General features: G+C 46.2%; 1 protein-coding gene across 1 annotated transcript in view; it reads right to left on the bottom strand.

The window, feature by feature from the left end:
* Positions 1 to 15,876, bottom strand: part of TSPAN5 (tetraspanin 5) — an 80,430-nt gene extending 64,554 nt beyond the window's left edge. The window contains exon 1 of the mRNA XM_077300834.1: positions 15,734 to 15,876. Coding sequence (XP_077156949.1) covers positions 15,734 to 15,814 — 81 coding nt within the window. The 5' untranslated portion in view covers positions 15,815 to 15,876. The remainder of the gene's footprint in view (positions 1 to 15,733) is intronic.
* Positions 15,877 to 16,965: the final 1,089 nt, after the last annotated feature.

Genomic DNA, 16,965 nt, shown 5'->3' with positions numbered 1-16,965 from the left:
CACAGGGGAGATGTTAGGAGAGTGACTGGGCACCCCCTACTGCAGCTCTGTGTCCAGTCCCGAAGAAAGGAGATCAGCCTCTGGAGGGCTGTCCCCCTACTCCTGGCGAGGCAATACGTTAACAACCCATGGGCGACAACATAAAATGCTGCTGACAGATCTAACATCACAAGAAGGGTGGAATTTTCCAAAGGTCATCTATCAGAGAGACCAGCACTGCCTCCTCCATGTGGCCAGGTCAGAAGCCAGACTGGAAAGGATCAAGAGCCAAAGTTTCCTCCAAGTATACCAGGAGCTGATCTGCTGTGGCCCTTTCAATCAAACATAAGATGCAAAATTGGGCAGCAATTGGCCAGGTCGCAGGGATCAAGCACTATTTTTTTCAGCAATGGGCAGATCACCACCTCCTTGAGCCCCTCCAGGGACTTCCCTGAATAGAGGGAGAGGACCTCCTATCCATCATGCTTGGATCCTGCCCAACTGCACATCCTTGGGTAGCAGCTGATTTATTTCCATACAATGGATGGGGAACTCTGAAACTAGACATCAAGACCCCTAATGATTCTCCAGTCAACGTTGGGGTTGAGTCCAGGTCACCAAACACAAGCACACTGACTTCCAGGCCGCACAGAGACACATATAAGACTAGGGATTTCAGTGTGTACATGGCAAGACTGCCACACTTAGTAATACAGCAAGCAGAACCCAAATTTTTGGGACTTAAAAAAAAAAATCATCCGGCCCCCTCTTCACACAATCTGGGAAGTACAGCAGAAACTAGAACTAGGTCAAGGTTTAATACGATTACTCCCATGTTATCTCTAAGCTCCTCTACTACCAAATTAAAAGTGTCTTCATTATAAGCAAGCCTACAATACTGCGATCCTATTGTGTTTATCGGCCACATGAAGATGATATTTTTACAACCAAGTAACTTTCTCAAGGCCACACATGAGAACCCTACCGCGAGTTCCAAATTTGTTCTCTCCCATCCAGTTAAAAATGTAAGCAGCAATGTCAAGCCAGAAGATCCTCATTCGCTGCAGCAGAGTAACATGCCTTCCCCTCTGGAATTCATGTCATCAGAGTGGCCTCCAAGCAAAACTAATCCTGCAAATTGGACATGGATACGGAAGAGCCAGCCTTGAACTTCTGAGTCTTCAGCTCCTGCATCTACTTGTGGCTCAGGATGAAATCAGGAGACATAGCGTTTCCACAAGGCTGTCAGCACGGTTGTACTACACATCTTATTTAAAGATAAACTAAATGGAGTTCAGATCCAGAAATAGAAGCGTCACCTAAGCCCTTGCTCAGATTTAATCAGAGGGTATTTTTAAAATTCCCATTATACTCTGTTTCTCTGTAAACAGCCGTAGCCTTAGAAAACACAACCTCGCATTCTGAGCACAGTCCTGTCCACATTGTCGGGTATTCACGACTGCCCTTGTTCGTCTGGTTCAGATCCTATGGCCAACCAGGAAAGAAGGGACACAAGATGCCACTATTATCTTACAGAGGTAGCTGCTGGAGCTCAAAGGACCCGGGATAGCCAACTCCTGCATTTCCCATCTCCCCCGGGACACAGAAAGGGAAACTCCGTCACATAAGGGCTATGACAAGCTTAGTGATCCAGAGTATCGCTTCACCCATACCAAGAAACTTGCCTGAGCAAGTTTTGGTTCTCCAAGTCCTTAAATAGATCAAGAGTAGCATTAAGCTAGTGCCAAAAAATTGTAAGGGTGCCTGACAGGGACAGGACACAGAGATACTAGAATCTAGTTAAGGCTGGTCATTAAAATGCTGACATTCTCCTCCTGACTGATAGCCAAACGAAGACAAGGGAGCCATTATCTACCACTGCATTCTGATAGTATCATTTGTTAGATTACTTGGGGGCTGTTGCACAATCCTCCTCTTGTTTATTCTTATAGCCTCCTCTCTGCAAGCTGTCATCAATCCCATTTTACAGGGAGTGAACTGAGGTGGAACTAGATCTTGTCAGAGGCTATCTGCAAATCCCCAGTTGCACAAAGATTGGAATTGGGTTCTTTCCTGTGGCCAACCCCACCCCACAAAAAGTGTTCTAACATATGTGCAAAAAGTTTATTCTCTTCCAGATGCTTTATCCTCTCCTCTAAATGCCTGTGTTTGCATCAAGCACATGGGGAACCTGATAAGACCTAGACTCAGCCTGGGAACTGGGGGGTGTTCTCCACCATGGAAAATCCCCACAAAGCTCACCCATGTACCACCTAGTTTGGGATGCATCACCAACGTTTACACCTGCCATATGACATCACCAATGGGCTGGCCTAGAAAACTTCATATGTGGTATGTTGAGAAAAGTTGTCTTTGTTAATCTTGTTTGCTTTTCTAGCCAAGAATCGCTACTGTAACCATGTTCCTGATTCCTAAACAAACCTTCATTAATGGAGTTCGAGATGGCCTGGTAGTCGTTCCTGGAAGATACACAGAAATTACTTAGTAGTAAGTGGCACTCTTTTATGCACAGTGGCTTGCTAGCCCATTTGTCAGATAGTTTTCTTTAGCTGTACACAAATAGAAAAGTGATTAGAGGTATATGTGGGGTGGGAAATCCCCTACCCCAATTCTCCCATCCCCCTGCATTCAATCTGTGAAACATTTCTTTAAAATGCATAACTCTGGCTTACATATTGGGCTATTTAGCAACAGTTCAATAACTTCTATATTTTCCTCTTAGAAAATGGTCATATTTTCTTAGAAACTGGAGGTAGATACCAACAATCACTCAACATCAAGTGTAGAACAGAAGGAGAGTAGAATTATAAGTGTGGTGATTCTGTACACTGCCCCCTCACCAAACAATTTGCCCCTCTAACAAAAAAATACTGGTTATGGCCCTGCGATGGTCTCTCATCCCAAAAATAGCCAGGGCTAATCCTGTTTATCTTCCAATATCAGGCTAGCCTACGAGATTCAGATGGACAAGGGTTACCCAATAAATAATGTACCTAGATTTGACAAAGACTTTGTGCCCAGTTGTGTTACCGAAAGCTCCTGAGTAAACTCAGTAGTCACAGGATAAGGTGCTGTCAAGGATTAGAAACTGGCCAGCAGACAGAAAGAAGATACAAATGTCCTTGCAGTGGAGGAAAGTCCACAGTGGGGTTCCATAGGCATATCTCTTGGAACTAGTGGCATTAAATTTGTTCACCAATAAAGCAAGATTATGAAATCTGCAGATGACACCAAATTATTCCGGGTGGTGAGAATCACAGTGGACGGTGAAGAGCTTCGGGAGGGCAATACAACAACCTAAGTGGTCAAGGGATGACTAAAAGGGGAGGAGGACATGATCTAGGTTCATAACAATTAGCCTGAGGCTGAGAAAGTAAACACAGGTGGTTTCCACACAGGGAAGGACTTGTGCGGATTTCCTATTGCTCATGACCCTGCAACAGAACACCCACACCGCACCTTTCCCTGTAGGTTCCCTGCCACCGTCTCCTAGAGGCAGCCATCCCCCTTCCTTGGCCCACCTCCAGGCTTTGGCAATTAAAAATGAAATAATCGGTTTCATATGGTTATATTGATATCTTTGTAACAATGTGTGACTGATGACATGAATCCCCAGCCTTCTTTTTTTTAAATACAAAAATCTCTAGGCTCTTCTGTTGAGAAGATATGCCTTTCCCTTCATACCTCTACAATGGAAAGAATTCTAGAGTTTTTAAAGAAATGAAATCTGAGAATTCAGAGAACCTCATATAGTAGCCACTTAGGTTTTACGGCAACCTGTCCCAAAGTCTCAGGGCAAAGCAAGTTTGAGGGAAACTAGCGCAAAACCAAGAAACCCCCAAGAGGTACATGAATGTACCACAGGGCTGTAGGGAAGCAGGAAAGATGCCCACCTCCCTACAGCTTTGTGCCTGAGCCAGATAACCCATGCAGAAATGGCCAAAGAGACATTAGCAACTATGACCTGAAGAGCCCAGGCTAGCCCGATCTGTCTGATCTCAGATGGTCAATAGTTGGATGGGAGGATGCAGCAGTAGATACCAGTTTAGTTGGCTTTAAAAACAGACTAGATCCAACTGCAGAGAACAGTCACTGATGGAACTATTAGCCATGTTTGCTAAATGGAATCATTGTGTTCAAAGGCAGGAACCTTCTGACTATCCGTGGGGGCACCAAAACCAGGTGGCTGTTCTTGCTTCCACACCCTACTTGTAGGCCTTCCAGGGCCACCTAGGTGGTTGCAGCATGGCAACGGAGGTTAAACTAATTGGATTGCTGGTCCGATCTAGCAAGCCGGTTTTATATTCTTTTGGGTTCAACCTAACAAGATGAGTCTCCGCTCCCCCCTTTTCAATAACCTTGTCAATAAAAATAAATCCCTTTAATTTATTCCAAAAAGGAGAAGAATAGGAACAATCTACTAAGTGGGGGGAGCACAGAGATGTCCCATTACATTAATACCGCCTGCCCCTCCATACCAACTCACAGCTATTTAATCCAAGTAGAAACAGCCCATGGCTCTTTTGAAGTCCTTTCACATCTTTTTTTCCCCCATGCTGGATGGGAACCAAAGGCCCTGAGCATGCAGCTGCTGTACCAAGCAACTCCCATTAAAGTCAATGGGAGCTGCTTGTAATAGAGGCTGCATAAAGAAGGACCCAAATGTTATGAGGGTTGAAGTTCCCTTTGTGCTGTACAAATGCTGCAGAAAGCAGGCACAAAACACCCTTGCAGTGCTTACTTAAGGGCTAGTATTATTTTGAAAAGGCAGAGGTGGAAGGGGAGGGAGCAGAAGCCAGCAGGACGATTTAAAATGGATAACTCGGTTTTTTGTTGCTGTTCATTCATATCGATCCCACTATTGATGCCACCTACGTTTTTGGGAGGGCAAGCCGTAGTGGAAGTTCTACAGCCGATGCTTTGAAAGGAGGGTGGGATACATAAATCTACATGATGGGGCAACATGCCCAGGCATACCTGCATCTGTACTCCACGGCCAGCACAGTGTAGTACGGAGGTCCCCAACCTTATTAGCCTGTGGGTACATTTTGAATTGTGACCTGGCTTATTGGATACAGCAACAAAATGGCTGCCACAGGAAGCAAAACCAGCTAAAAAATGATTGCCACAGCTTCACTTCGGTAATGCAGTGTAGATCTTTATGCTATGGTGGCAGCTACTGCCAAAGTACGATTTTAGAAAATCTCCACAGCCAATCATATCTCCAAGAGTCAGAAGCCTTGCTAAGCAAAAGCCATAAACAATCCCACCCATTTCCTAGAAACACTTTATGAACACCAAAAGGGGTACTGGCAGGGACCATAGTCCCTATGTGCATTACATTGGGTACTTCTGGTGCAGTGGGTGACTAAGGTTCATTATAGCTTCCATGCCAAGTATAATTTCTGGAGCCCTGCAGTGACAAGAACCTGTTTTCAAAATCTTCCTCATGTGCATTTAAACAGTTTGATAGAAACACATTTTTAAAGAACTGGATCAGAAGACATTAAAATGTATAACAGTGATTTATCGGATGGGTCAAGCCCAATGGCACATAATTGGCTTTTTACATAATTTGGTTATGCATCCTTTCACTGGCTGTCATCCCATACAGCATGGGTGTCCAAACGGTGGTTCTCCAGATGTTCATGAACTAAAATTGCCATGACCTGCTGCCAGTATGGTCAATTGGCAGGGGTTCATGGTAATTGTAGTCCCGGGACATCTGCAGAGGCACAATTTGGACACCCCTGCCATACAGTCATCCAGCCTGTAGAAATATAACTTTTGTCTTATAGAATGAAAACTGTCCTAGATTTCAGACACATTAGACACTTCCTGGCCAACTAAAGAATATAATATTTTTATTGAGGGTTTTATAGAATCTTCTTTCCTTATGTCTTTTAGACTTCTGCAGAAATAAAAGTTTATGCTCCTATTCTCTGGGATAACGAGGATACAACATCCATTCCATGCAGCACTTGTTTACAAATTGGCCATGCACCTTCCTTTCCTTTCTTAATGATTAAATAGTTCTTCACATCACTTTCCAGTTTTAACCATTGGTTAATAATGGAATCATTCACAGTTAACACTAACCAGAGTCACTTTTAACCATGGTTTGTAAATCCATGCTCTCAAAGTCAAGTTAACATAAATACATGATTAGCATGGATATAGATTTAACATTAAACCATGGCTAAAGCTCTAGAAGTCACTCGCTAGAAGAGTGGTGAATTTCACGCCTAGATGGGAGCAAACCAAGGTTGAGTCTGCACAGAGCTTTTTATCCACTCCCAGTCCAAATAAATTCCTCTCCTCTGCACTGAATTCTATTTCCATTTTGATTTTGGGCACTTTAAATTTTTCCTCTGCAACATGCATGACTGATCCACGGTGACCCTACCTTTCCACCCACGATATTCAGGAATGGATATAAGCCTCGATATTTGAAAAAACGCAACCAGTATAAGCGTATATTTCTCCTTTTTGAGAATTAACTTACTGCTCTGTACCTCGTAGCAAAGCAATCGTCCCTGATTGGCCAGGGCCTCAATTCAAAGACTTCGTGATTCCCCATTGCTTCCCTCCCTGTTTTAAAGTGACTGTGTCCACACTTCTCTCAGCAGAGATTTGCCTCATTCTCTGAGAGGCTGCTGCTGGTTCAGGAGTCAAAAGAGAAGAAATAAAGCACTTGCAGTCTTCAAGCAAAGGTTGGATACACACTTTTCTTGAATGCTTTAGGATGGTTAGGGGTGATCCTGCGTTGAGCTAGGGGTTGGACTAGATGGCCTGTATGGCCCCTTCCAACTCTATGATTCTATGATTCTACGATTCTAGTGCCAGCTGGAGTCACCTGGACCCCCCCAGTTCAGGAAAGATAGTTCAGCTTAGTGACCACTGCTCTCCCCTCCCTGCTATGAGCTTCCCCAATCAAATGCAGAAGGCTTTCTGTTTCAACTCGGGGGGGGGGGCGGGGGAGGAAGGAGAAAGACCCGGGTTCAAATCAATCTGAATTCAGCAGGATCCGCAATGGAGAAAAAAAGTAAGTGCAGAATCAGCCCACAAAGGGGGACAGACATAAGTCCCACACGGACAAGGTGGTCTATCTCAATAGGGAGCCTGTGATACAGCTGGAACACAACTCATTCAGACTTGCTTTAAAGTTTTCTTGTAAGTAAATTGCCTCTGATAAGAAACTAAGTGAAATATGCCTGCAGATTACTGTGAAATGGCAACATCCTAATATTTCCCACAACACATGGATAATGGCTTTCTGCTTTCCTACAAAACACGTTTTGGGCAAGAAAACCGCAACAGTGGGAGATACTTGCAAAACGAGTTCATATGATGCAACCTGGGCAAGACCCACTTAACCATACCCTTAAACAAGTCCCATCAATTTAACTGAAGGTTTTACATAGAAGAACGGTGTGTGTCCCGAAGCTTTTAAGGCTCCCTTCTGACCACAGTTGCCAAAACTGCTTACAAAAAAAAAAAAAAAAAAGCAAAACCCTACTTCTGAAAGTCAAGGCCCTCCAGAGTAGCATTCTGCATTCTGAAGAGGAGGTTGCAAAAGAACACAGGTTTGCACCTGGGAATCTCTGTATGCCAGCCATTACATTTCTGCAGCAGTTACTTAAGATTTACACAGGGATGGCTGCTGTTTTATGCTATGAGCAAGCTGCAGTTCTGTAGATTCCTATTTACCACTAATGAATTGCTTCCAGTCACCATTTAGGAGTCGGGATTGCAATTTACAACCTGGAGATAAATGTATCAGCTACTAGTTTATAAAGACACCAAGGGCTGACAGTTAACAGGTGCACGAGGCTGGATAATGACACTGCGGCCACAACCAATCAACACTTAAGGGAACAGCAAAGTGAAAGGTTGAGACTTTTATCAGGCATAAAATAGTAATATAGAAGATGGATGTACACACAATGAAAAATGAATAATTTTAATTGATACTTCCCACCCCAAACTTCTGCTCCATGCAAATCTGATCTCAGATCTCCAGAATTTATTCACTTGTCTGTACATATTAAAATATATGTTGTTATTAATGCCATAGGAAATATCTAGACATCAAAATAGCATGTTGAAAAATGCTTAGTTGAGTCTCTAAAGTAGATAAAATAAGATTAGGGTTAAGTAGCAAAATAAGGTTCTCGGGTTTCATATTGCAGAAATGAATGGGCTATTCCCCCTTCCTCCATAAAAGAACCTTCTGTTAATTTTATGATATCAGTTTTGTTAATTTTACTGTCAGTTATTTTAACAAATTCTTCACTACACACTGCTTAATCTTCCAGAGATGGTCATCATAAATTTCCATAATTCAGCAACTTCTGTTATAGCCTTCCCAAACAAGGACCATTGAACTTTCTGTTTTCCCTCAAAGATCTTTCAGCAGCCAATATATACCCCTCAATGATGTACAACAGGGTTAGTCAAACTGCGGTCCTCCAGATGTCCATGGACTACAATTCCCAGAAGAATTGTAGTCCATGGACATCTGGAGGGCTTCAGTTTGACTACCCCTGATGTACAACTTTGAATCCTCTGAACAGTTGTTGTCAGTCACTCAGTCGAGTCCGACTCTTGGCGATCCCATGGCACAGCCGCCACGATCCACGATCCCACCCCACCTCCCTCAGCCATGCAATGTTCTGGCCGGTGTCCATCCCAACTGCGTCCAACCCTCTGTTGGCCTGGTTTCCTTTTTCCAGTTACTCCAGTCCGAACTCAGTAACTCCAATTAACTTAAGCAATTCTGCACAGTTTTGCACTGTCACTAGTGCAACAAGGAAACAGAAATCTCACCAGGATCTACTTAAATCTTTATTCAGCCCCCACTCTGGCTTTTAGTACTTCAAGAATAGGGATGCCAGCTCTGGGTTGGGAAATACCTGGATATTTTGGGGATGGAGCCTGCGGCGGGTGAGCTTAGAGAGGGAAGGAACTTCAATTGGGTATAATGCCACAGAGTCCACTTCCCAAAACAGTCTCTTTTTTATTCACTAGAAGATCACTATTAATAGCAAGAGATCTCCAGTAACCCTGTTTGGGAGGGTCCACATGGTTTCGTTAATTATGTCTGTAAGAGCTTGCTTTTCTGTTTTAAAAAATTACTGATTCTTCAGAAATGTATTCACAATGAAATTCTACACCTCTGTTGAATCCCAAAAAATCACATCCCCCATATCTATTTTGTTTGTAAAACAGACCCACTCCACCCAGCTGAGAATGGCCTCCAGGATGTTTGATGAAATACATAAGAACATAAACCAATATAAACAATGTGTTGGAGCCTTCTCCTCACAGGTCTCCATCCATCAGGAGAAACCTCCCTCCTAAGCAGAAAGTAATCATAGGATCTAACTCATGAACTAACCGAAATGGCAAACAAATGTAACCTTGGGCTATGGCCGTCACGTTAGCCCCTAAAACAATGTGTTGATGAAATTATCTATGGTTGACAAACAGCCTAGAAAGTACATGATGGCCTTGTGTAATTGCTCTTTCAGAGGAGAACTAAGAACGTTAATGTTTCTTGACAACCCATTGATTGTTGGATGAGAAACTGCTAAGGTGGGGCAAGTTGTTAGGAATTGCTCATTGAGTTCTGTGAGTGTGAGAGGAAGGGGAGATTGGGAAACCAATGAGTTTAGTGCCAGCTCCTTGGAGAGTCTATTGTCCCAAAGGTATGCATTTCTTTTGGGTGGGGAGAGAAAGCCATTAGTAAATCAGCCCCTCAGTCTTACAAAATCTAATATAAGTGTCCAGTTATGTCCTGGAAAATGACATCTGGCTAGCATCCACATTTCCTGTACCTGTTTGTATGCATTTTGGCATCTGAAATGAAACTGACATTTAATCCAGTGTCCGTACCAACTTAGTGTAGAGGTCAAGAGCAGCTGCCTTTAATCTGGAGAGCCAGGTTTGAGACCCCACTCCCCCACGTGCAGCCAACTGGTTGACCTTGGGCTACTTACAGTCCTGTTAGAGCTGTTCTCACAGGGCAGTTCTGTCAGAGCTTTCAGGGTGTCTGTTGTGAGAAGAGGAAGGGAATCAAATTGTAAACTGTTTTGAGACACCTTTGGGTAGTGAAAAGGGGAGTATAAACACCAACTCTTCTTCTTCATTCCAGCCAGGCAACATGCTGCAAATTAATATTTGCAAATTAATATTTGATGCAGGGTTCAAGAGAGGTGTTTTGGTTTATGCTCCTTATAAACTTCCCCTCAATAATATAAGAGGTCTAGCTGCTACCAAAATGGCTTAATAAAACCTCTTGAAGATTTCTACTGATGGTGTTTTCTTCACTTCGTCAGGGGACTTGTTCCAGAGAGTGAGGGCTGTAATAAAAAAGGAACAGTCTCTGCTTAATGCCAGGCAGGGCACCTTAAGTCGGGGACCACCCAGTACATGGCAGGCCAAATATAGTATTTGGCACACAGAAGCACATGGGAGGAGACAATCCTTTAGGCATGAAGGTCCTGTGCCACGAAGTGCTTTAATGTCAGGACCAGCACCTTGAACTGGACAAGATGCCAGCCAAAGTAGCTGTTCTAAATGGCAAAAGATATTCCCATTGGATAGCCAGTGACAATACTGCCACATACTGAACCAGCTGTAGTTTCTAGGTTCTCTTGAACGCAAGGCCAACAGAGTTTGCGTTAACAGTTCTCCAGCCATGAGGTTACATCTGCCTCTGAAGGCAGGGAAGCCCAGAAAACAGCTAGGGTTGTATGCACATAGAGTATCTATTTAAGATTATTTTAGACTAGGGGCCAAGCCCGTTGCATTCAGGAATACAACAGGCGTGAGAATAGGAGGGGTGGGGTGGAAGAGGGGTGGGGGACAGAAGGCGATTGGCTGGCCACTGAACAGACAGGCAAGCTGGTTGGAGGAGGAGGCACTCGGAGGCGGGATGGCCGCCCTGAGTGGTTGTTAAGCGCTGAGCGGCATGTAAGCCATGAGACATGCTCCTCCTCCAAGGCCTTACCAGAAATATTAAGTGGAACAGATTGGAACATATCTCACATTCCTTCCCAAAGGGGACCCAAAGTAGCTTACAACTTTACTTTCCCCTCCTATATTTTTCCTTCATAGCAACTACACTGTGAAGCAAGGTAGGATGAGAGGGGGAACTTCCATGATTGAGTGGGGCTCAGACCCTACTCTAACCACTGCACCATAATGGTTAATAGAGATGCTCCAACAGAGTAAAAATGCCTCTCCATCTCTACTGCTCCACAGGTAATGCATAGCCAAATATAGCTCACTTCCTGCCAGTTCCCAGTAAATATAAGACAATTTAGCTGCCCATATGGGTATTTAAAAATAGAAAAGCACATGCCCAGCAAAATTAAGATACAAATTATGACTTCATGTTCTGATGTATCTTCATCCTCGAGTATCTTGAAAGTTGACAGTGTGATAAAATCATGGATATCAAAGTAACTCACCAGACTATGTAAAATGGGGAGGAGAGAGGTCTGGTACAAATGAGATAACAAAACATATACTTATTTCTGGGACACGGGGGAGGAAGAAAAATAGCAGGTTGGGTACAGAACGCTGTTAGCCTGTTTTTGGATTGTAGAAGTCTGAGGAACAAGACAAGTTGCCATGGCTATTTCTCATGACATGGAAGAAGGGGAGAAATTTTACCTCAGCTTTTTAAAAGCCTCACAATTTCTTTATTTGTTTTCACACTGACTTTGTGATATAGGTCATAGGACAGGGTTAGTCAAACTGCGGCTCTCCAGATGTCCGTGGACTACAATTCCCATGAGCAAATTCCCATTTGCTGAGCCAGCAAATACATTCCCAAGCAAATGCTGGCAGGGGCTCATAGGAATTGTAGTCCGCAGACATCTGGAGGGCCGCAGTTTGACTAACCCTGTACAGGACAATGGTATTTATCAGGGCTGTCACCCTGTTAAAGAAATCTCACTGTAGCTAATCACATGATGCTTTCCCATACGTTAGTCACGAACTCTCAATATAGAAGCAACTGTTCTGAAGGAAAAGGCATACTGTGTTCTTCAGCAGTGTCTGATGTAACACATGGGCATTATTTTTGAGAGAAGGGGGAAATGGTTCTTCTATGGTAGCAGCTGAAAGCAACCATTTCTGTAAAAACTGCTTCCCAATTAATTGGGCACCTTTATGACTTATTTAACCAGGTCATTACAAACCTAATTTTTATACATGGCAATATCATACCTCTTCCTTGCAATCTTCACTCTTGTCAACAGCTTGGGAGTTTTTGAAAGTATATGACCCTGGATTTTTAATAGATTTACAGCTACATTTCAAGAGGCGCATCCTTTTGATGCATTCCCAAGCAGAGAACTCTACATGAAGTGGTTTACTGTTACAATATCCGACAAGATGCTTAACTTCATAGCAGAGTAAGAATTTGAAACTGGGTCACCACCAATTTCGCCATTACCTACCACTTTGCATAATACAACCATATGGGATTGTTACCATTTTTGCATAATTCATAGCCTGGCTCTCTCAAAAAGAACAATACAGGACACTATCCAATGAAGTGTAGATACAACCAGCATCATCACCATCCCAATCTATTTATAATCCTAGAGCACACCAACAGCCTCAGTAGGAAAAATAGCTTGGAGTACAACAGCCATATTTTATGGAATAAGTAGGAAAGTATTAGTGCCCCAGAAACTAACTTTCTCTCTGTTAAACACACAGTTTCCTCTATGGTGAAAGCATGGCCAGGTATGTACAGAACTGCATCCACTGAGCTACTGGGAAAACACTTGTTATTCATAGTTTCACTTGGACTCAAGGTGGATTACACAGAGCGACCCAATACAATCGACGAGATGGGATTGTCAGTAAACAATGCAATCAGATCAGGGCCCAGAACAAACCAGAAGGCTAAAACCAGAACTGGAGCAAAGCATGCTTTAACACAGCACCCTAAATATGGCAAAATTTCCATAGTTCATAATCCTAATTTCAGCAAGATATACAGTCGTATAGAACAGAGGTCTATATGACTATAAAAAGGATAGAACCTTTTTATCACCAGGGACCGGTCAACACTTGACCATTTTACCGAGGCCCGTGGGGGGGGGGGAGTCTTTTGCCGGGGGAAGTTGCTGCCGCCTGAGCCCTTGCTCCGCTTGCTTTCCCACTGGCACCCCTGACTTCACGCCGCCCACTGGGGGGCGCTGCCAGCAGCAGCCACATAGTGCCACGCTGAGGGGGAGCCCCAGCCATGGCAGCCGCCGGAGAGCACCAAAGGTGAGTCGGCAGCAGAGTGGTAGGGCAGCCCCCGAGGCAGCAGCCAGAGAGGAGGACAAGGAGGAGCTGTGGCCCGGTACCGACTGATCCAGGAACCAGTACCGGTCCCCGGACTGGGGGTTGGGGACCACTGATATAGAAAACCGTCCCAAATAATTTTTCCCCGAGTAAGCTCTATGAATCATTTGGTACGCATCAAATCTAAAATCCAAAACAGGTCCCATCCATGAAAGCCCCACACAACATTCTACTATGCCATCTCTGTACACACTTGAGTCATGTTTGCGTTCACGCAATTTAAAAACGCATGAACACAGCCTCCGAAAACTAATTCTTTGGTACACAGCTGTACCAAAAACTCTGCACCTGATTTGCAAGGTGCATTAGGAACAGGCTCAACACAACACAAGTAGGGCACCGATCCACGGGAGAAGAACGCCTCTATTTTTAGGAAACTGCCCACTAGTTTTCTGGCTCAGCACAGGTGTTTTCCTTTTTTTCAATTCTTTCCAGGCAGAGTCACAGATTTCAAAGGAGTGTTGCAGAGCAGAGACAACAGACATCTCACAACTCATCTGGTCCTGTTGGAAAGCATTACAAAAGGTCAGCTGCAAAACTCAACCTTCACTTGGCCTCTTTCTAAAACCCAAAGCCAGTCTGCTACAATACCTTTAGATCAGGGGTAGTCAAACTGCGGCCCTCCAGATGTCCATGGACTACAATCCCCATGAGCCCCTGCCAGAGAATGCTGGCAGGGGCTCATGGGAATTGTAGTCCATGGACATCTGGAGGGCCGCAGTTTGACTACCCCTGCTTTAGATGGTCTCTTTGTACTTCCAGAGTCAGAATTAAGAGCAATTTATAATTTGTGCTCGCAAATGAATGGTGTTCTTCAAGTCTGATGTAGGCGGCATCTAAAAATATCAATTTAGGCAGGTCTAAATGCTCCCACAAGCCCACCACTCCACGAACGGCACTAGAGGGCCTCCCCGTACCCCTTTTTATACCCCTACATTTCAAGCTTTCCAAAGGATTGCCTCACTTTTCTCCCACCTTTGCCTTTACTTTCTAGGAAAGCAGACCACAGCCACCAAGAACTTAGAGAACCATGAAGACTAAATCATTTATCGTAGCAAAAGGTTTTTGTAGATTAAAGCCCATGACCTGCTCTTGTCAGCTGCAAAGTATTCATAACCACCAGGTTTTCCACAGCAACATTAACACCTTACGTCTTTCCCAGGCCTTTGGCCGTGACTCCATTAACTTTTGACCTGCCTTGCCAGAAATAATCAAAGCTAGCAAGCAAGAAAGAGAGAGGCTGGGTAGTTCTTCCTTCCCTTCAGTACGGAACAAGAGATCAGAACTGCTTTTAATGCACTTCCTTGGAAACTGCTTGGAGATCCTGCCCTCCGCTTGTCTTCACACCCAAGCTCTCAGTATCCCCCTCCCAAAAAAATCTGTATGAGTGTGTGTGTGGCGCTCTTTCCTCCTCCATTAACAGAGAATCAATTTCCTTTACGTAATGGATTGCTCACAAATAGGGTTAGTTCAGGAGAGTCGTATTGACTGAACTCTACTGCAGCGGATACTGCTTACCCCCATTGTTCCCGGTACATATACAAGAACCTATTTCTCAAATATCTCTTGGGACCAAACTTGCCATAGTAAAGGAGAGTGGTAGGCAGCATGCAAGCAAGCAAGCCAAGGTCTTTTTTTAAAAACAACATGAATGAAGCTAGTTGCTTGGGAGTATGCAAAGCCACCACAAAACAGGGAAAATGTCACACAGGCAGGACATCCTGACAAGACACCCTGATGTTGAATTCTCTGACTACTACAGCCCAGGCAGCAAAACAATGCTCAAAAGCTCGGGAGGAGTGGATCAAGATGGGATCAGCGACGCAGCCAGTTTCAAGGAAACGCTTTCTTCTGATCCCTGTGGATGCTGGAGACTTTTGCAGCAGCAAAGTATACAGTTCCCTTCTCCCGCTGTTCGTGCAGCACAATACGCCTGCTTGGTGCCTCCAGTCATTGTTTCTCCCCAACTGCCAGGACTTGCATTACAGCCTTGTGGAGGCCCTGGGAGTCTCCTCGGTTCTTCAGCACTTGGGGGGAGAGGAGGGGGTCACACCTTACAAGGAACCCCTATCCAGAAACGGCAGAAATGTCAAGCCATTGTTTTCCAAAGGGAGAGAAGAAGCAGAAGCCATCCAGAGCCTGCTCTCTACAAAACCGTCCTTCCAGGGCGCATTCGTTGCATTTCACTCTCCAGCACCGGGAACGTGTTGTGCTGCTTCCCTCGCCGGCCTGCTTGCGCCGAGGCACGCGGCAGATCCGGGCACCCCGGCAGAGAGGGATCCCCCCCGGAGACCCCTGGAAACCCCCTCCCTCCCTCCCTCCCTCCCACCCAGCCGCCCGCCACCAAGACTGCACTTACCCAGAAAATGACATTGAAGCCAAATATGAAGTACTTGATGCAACAACTGACTTCGGGGCCCTTGTAATGCTTCCCGGACATCCTTGGGGTTCATGAAGCCACTGGACTGGCGGCCGCAGGGAGGGAGGGAGGGAGGGAGGGGGAGGGCGGGAAGGGGGGAGCAGCAGCAGCAAATGAAAGGATGCCGGGCGGGCTGGCGAGGACAGCTCCGAGGCGGCGACGCGAAGGTGGCAACCAAGCCAAGCAGTCCCTTTCGGCTCACGGCTGGCCGGAGCGAGCAAGCAGGCAGTGCCGGGGACTCAGCTGCAGCGGCCGCCGCCGCCGCCACCTCCTCGTCCCCCTGCCGCCGCACATCGAGGAGGAAGAGGCCGAGCAGCTGCAGCAGCAGCAGCAGCAGCAGCAATACAGGAGCCCCGGCCGCTGCCTCCTCCTCGTCGTCCTCCTCCTCCTCCGGGTGCTGGCCGGCCCGAGCTCCCTCCCCGGCGGTCCCTCGCGGCGGGCTGCTGGCGGCGCTGGCCGGAGGGGATGCTGCTTTGCTGCCGCTGCTTCGAGCGCAGGCTGGTCCCCGCAGGAGCCGCGCGCTCCCCCCGCCCCCTCCACTGTGACACCGCCGAGCCGAGCCGCCTCCTGGCCGGGCGAGGCGGAGCTGCGCGCCGGCGCTGCGATAGGCGCAGAGGAAGGCGGCAGGCGACTGGCTCGGCCGCCCTATTGATCGCCGCGCTCGCCAATCTGCGCCGGGCGGCCGAGAGTCGCGCCTGCCTCGTGCAGCTCCGCTCCAGCCGGGCGCGCGGAGCTTCTCACCCCCCCCCCTCCTCCTCCTCCTCTCGCGCCACGCTCCGGCGCAGGGGGAGGCGCGAGACGGCAGCCCCTCTGCCCGCAGCCGGCCGGCCTGGACGGGACCCCTGGCCCCGCGCGCCAACAAAGGGACCAGCGTCGGCGCGGCCGCAGGAGTGGCTCGAGAGCCGAGGGGCGCGAGGAAAAGCCGGCCTCGAAAGGAAAAGGACGAAGGCCCTTGCTGGCATTTTGGGGACACGCGCACGCACAAACACCCCCGCCGCACACGATGTTTTCTGCAGTCGGTGCGCGCATGTGTTGGTGCGCCCAACGGCGCTTGGGAAGAGCCATTCCCAAAAGAGGAGGGAATGCCTCTTTCAAAGATGGCGCCGTTTGAGGAAATTCATTGCTTCTTAAATCTTTGTGTTTTTTTTTGTTTGTTTCTGCTTGTACTATTG

The sequence above is a fragment of the Paroedura picta genome, chromosome 10, assembly GCF_049243985.1.
Source record: "Paroedura picta isolate Pp20150507F chromosome 10, Ppicta_v3.0, whole genome shotgun sequence".
NCBI classification, from domain to species: domain Eukaryota; kingdom Metazoa; phylum Chordata; class Lepidosauria; order Squamata; family Gekkonidae; genus Paroedura; species Paroedura picta.
The sequence above is the reverse complement of the archived record's forward strand: the minus strand, read 5'-3'. Positions and strand labels throughout refer to the sequence as shown.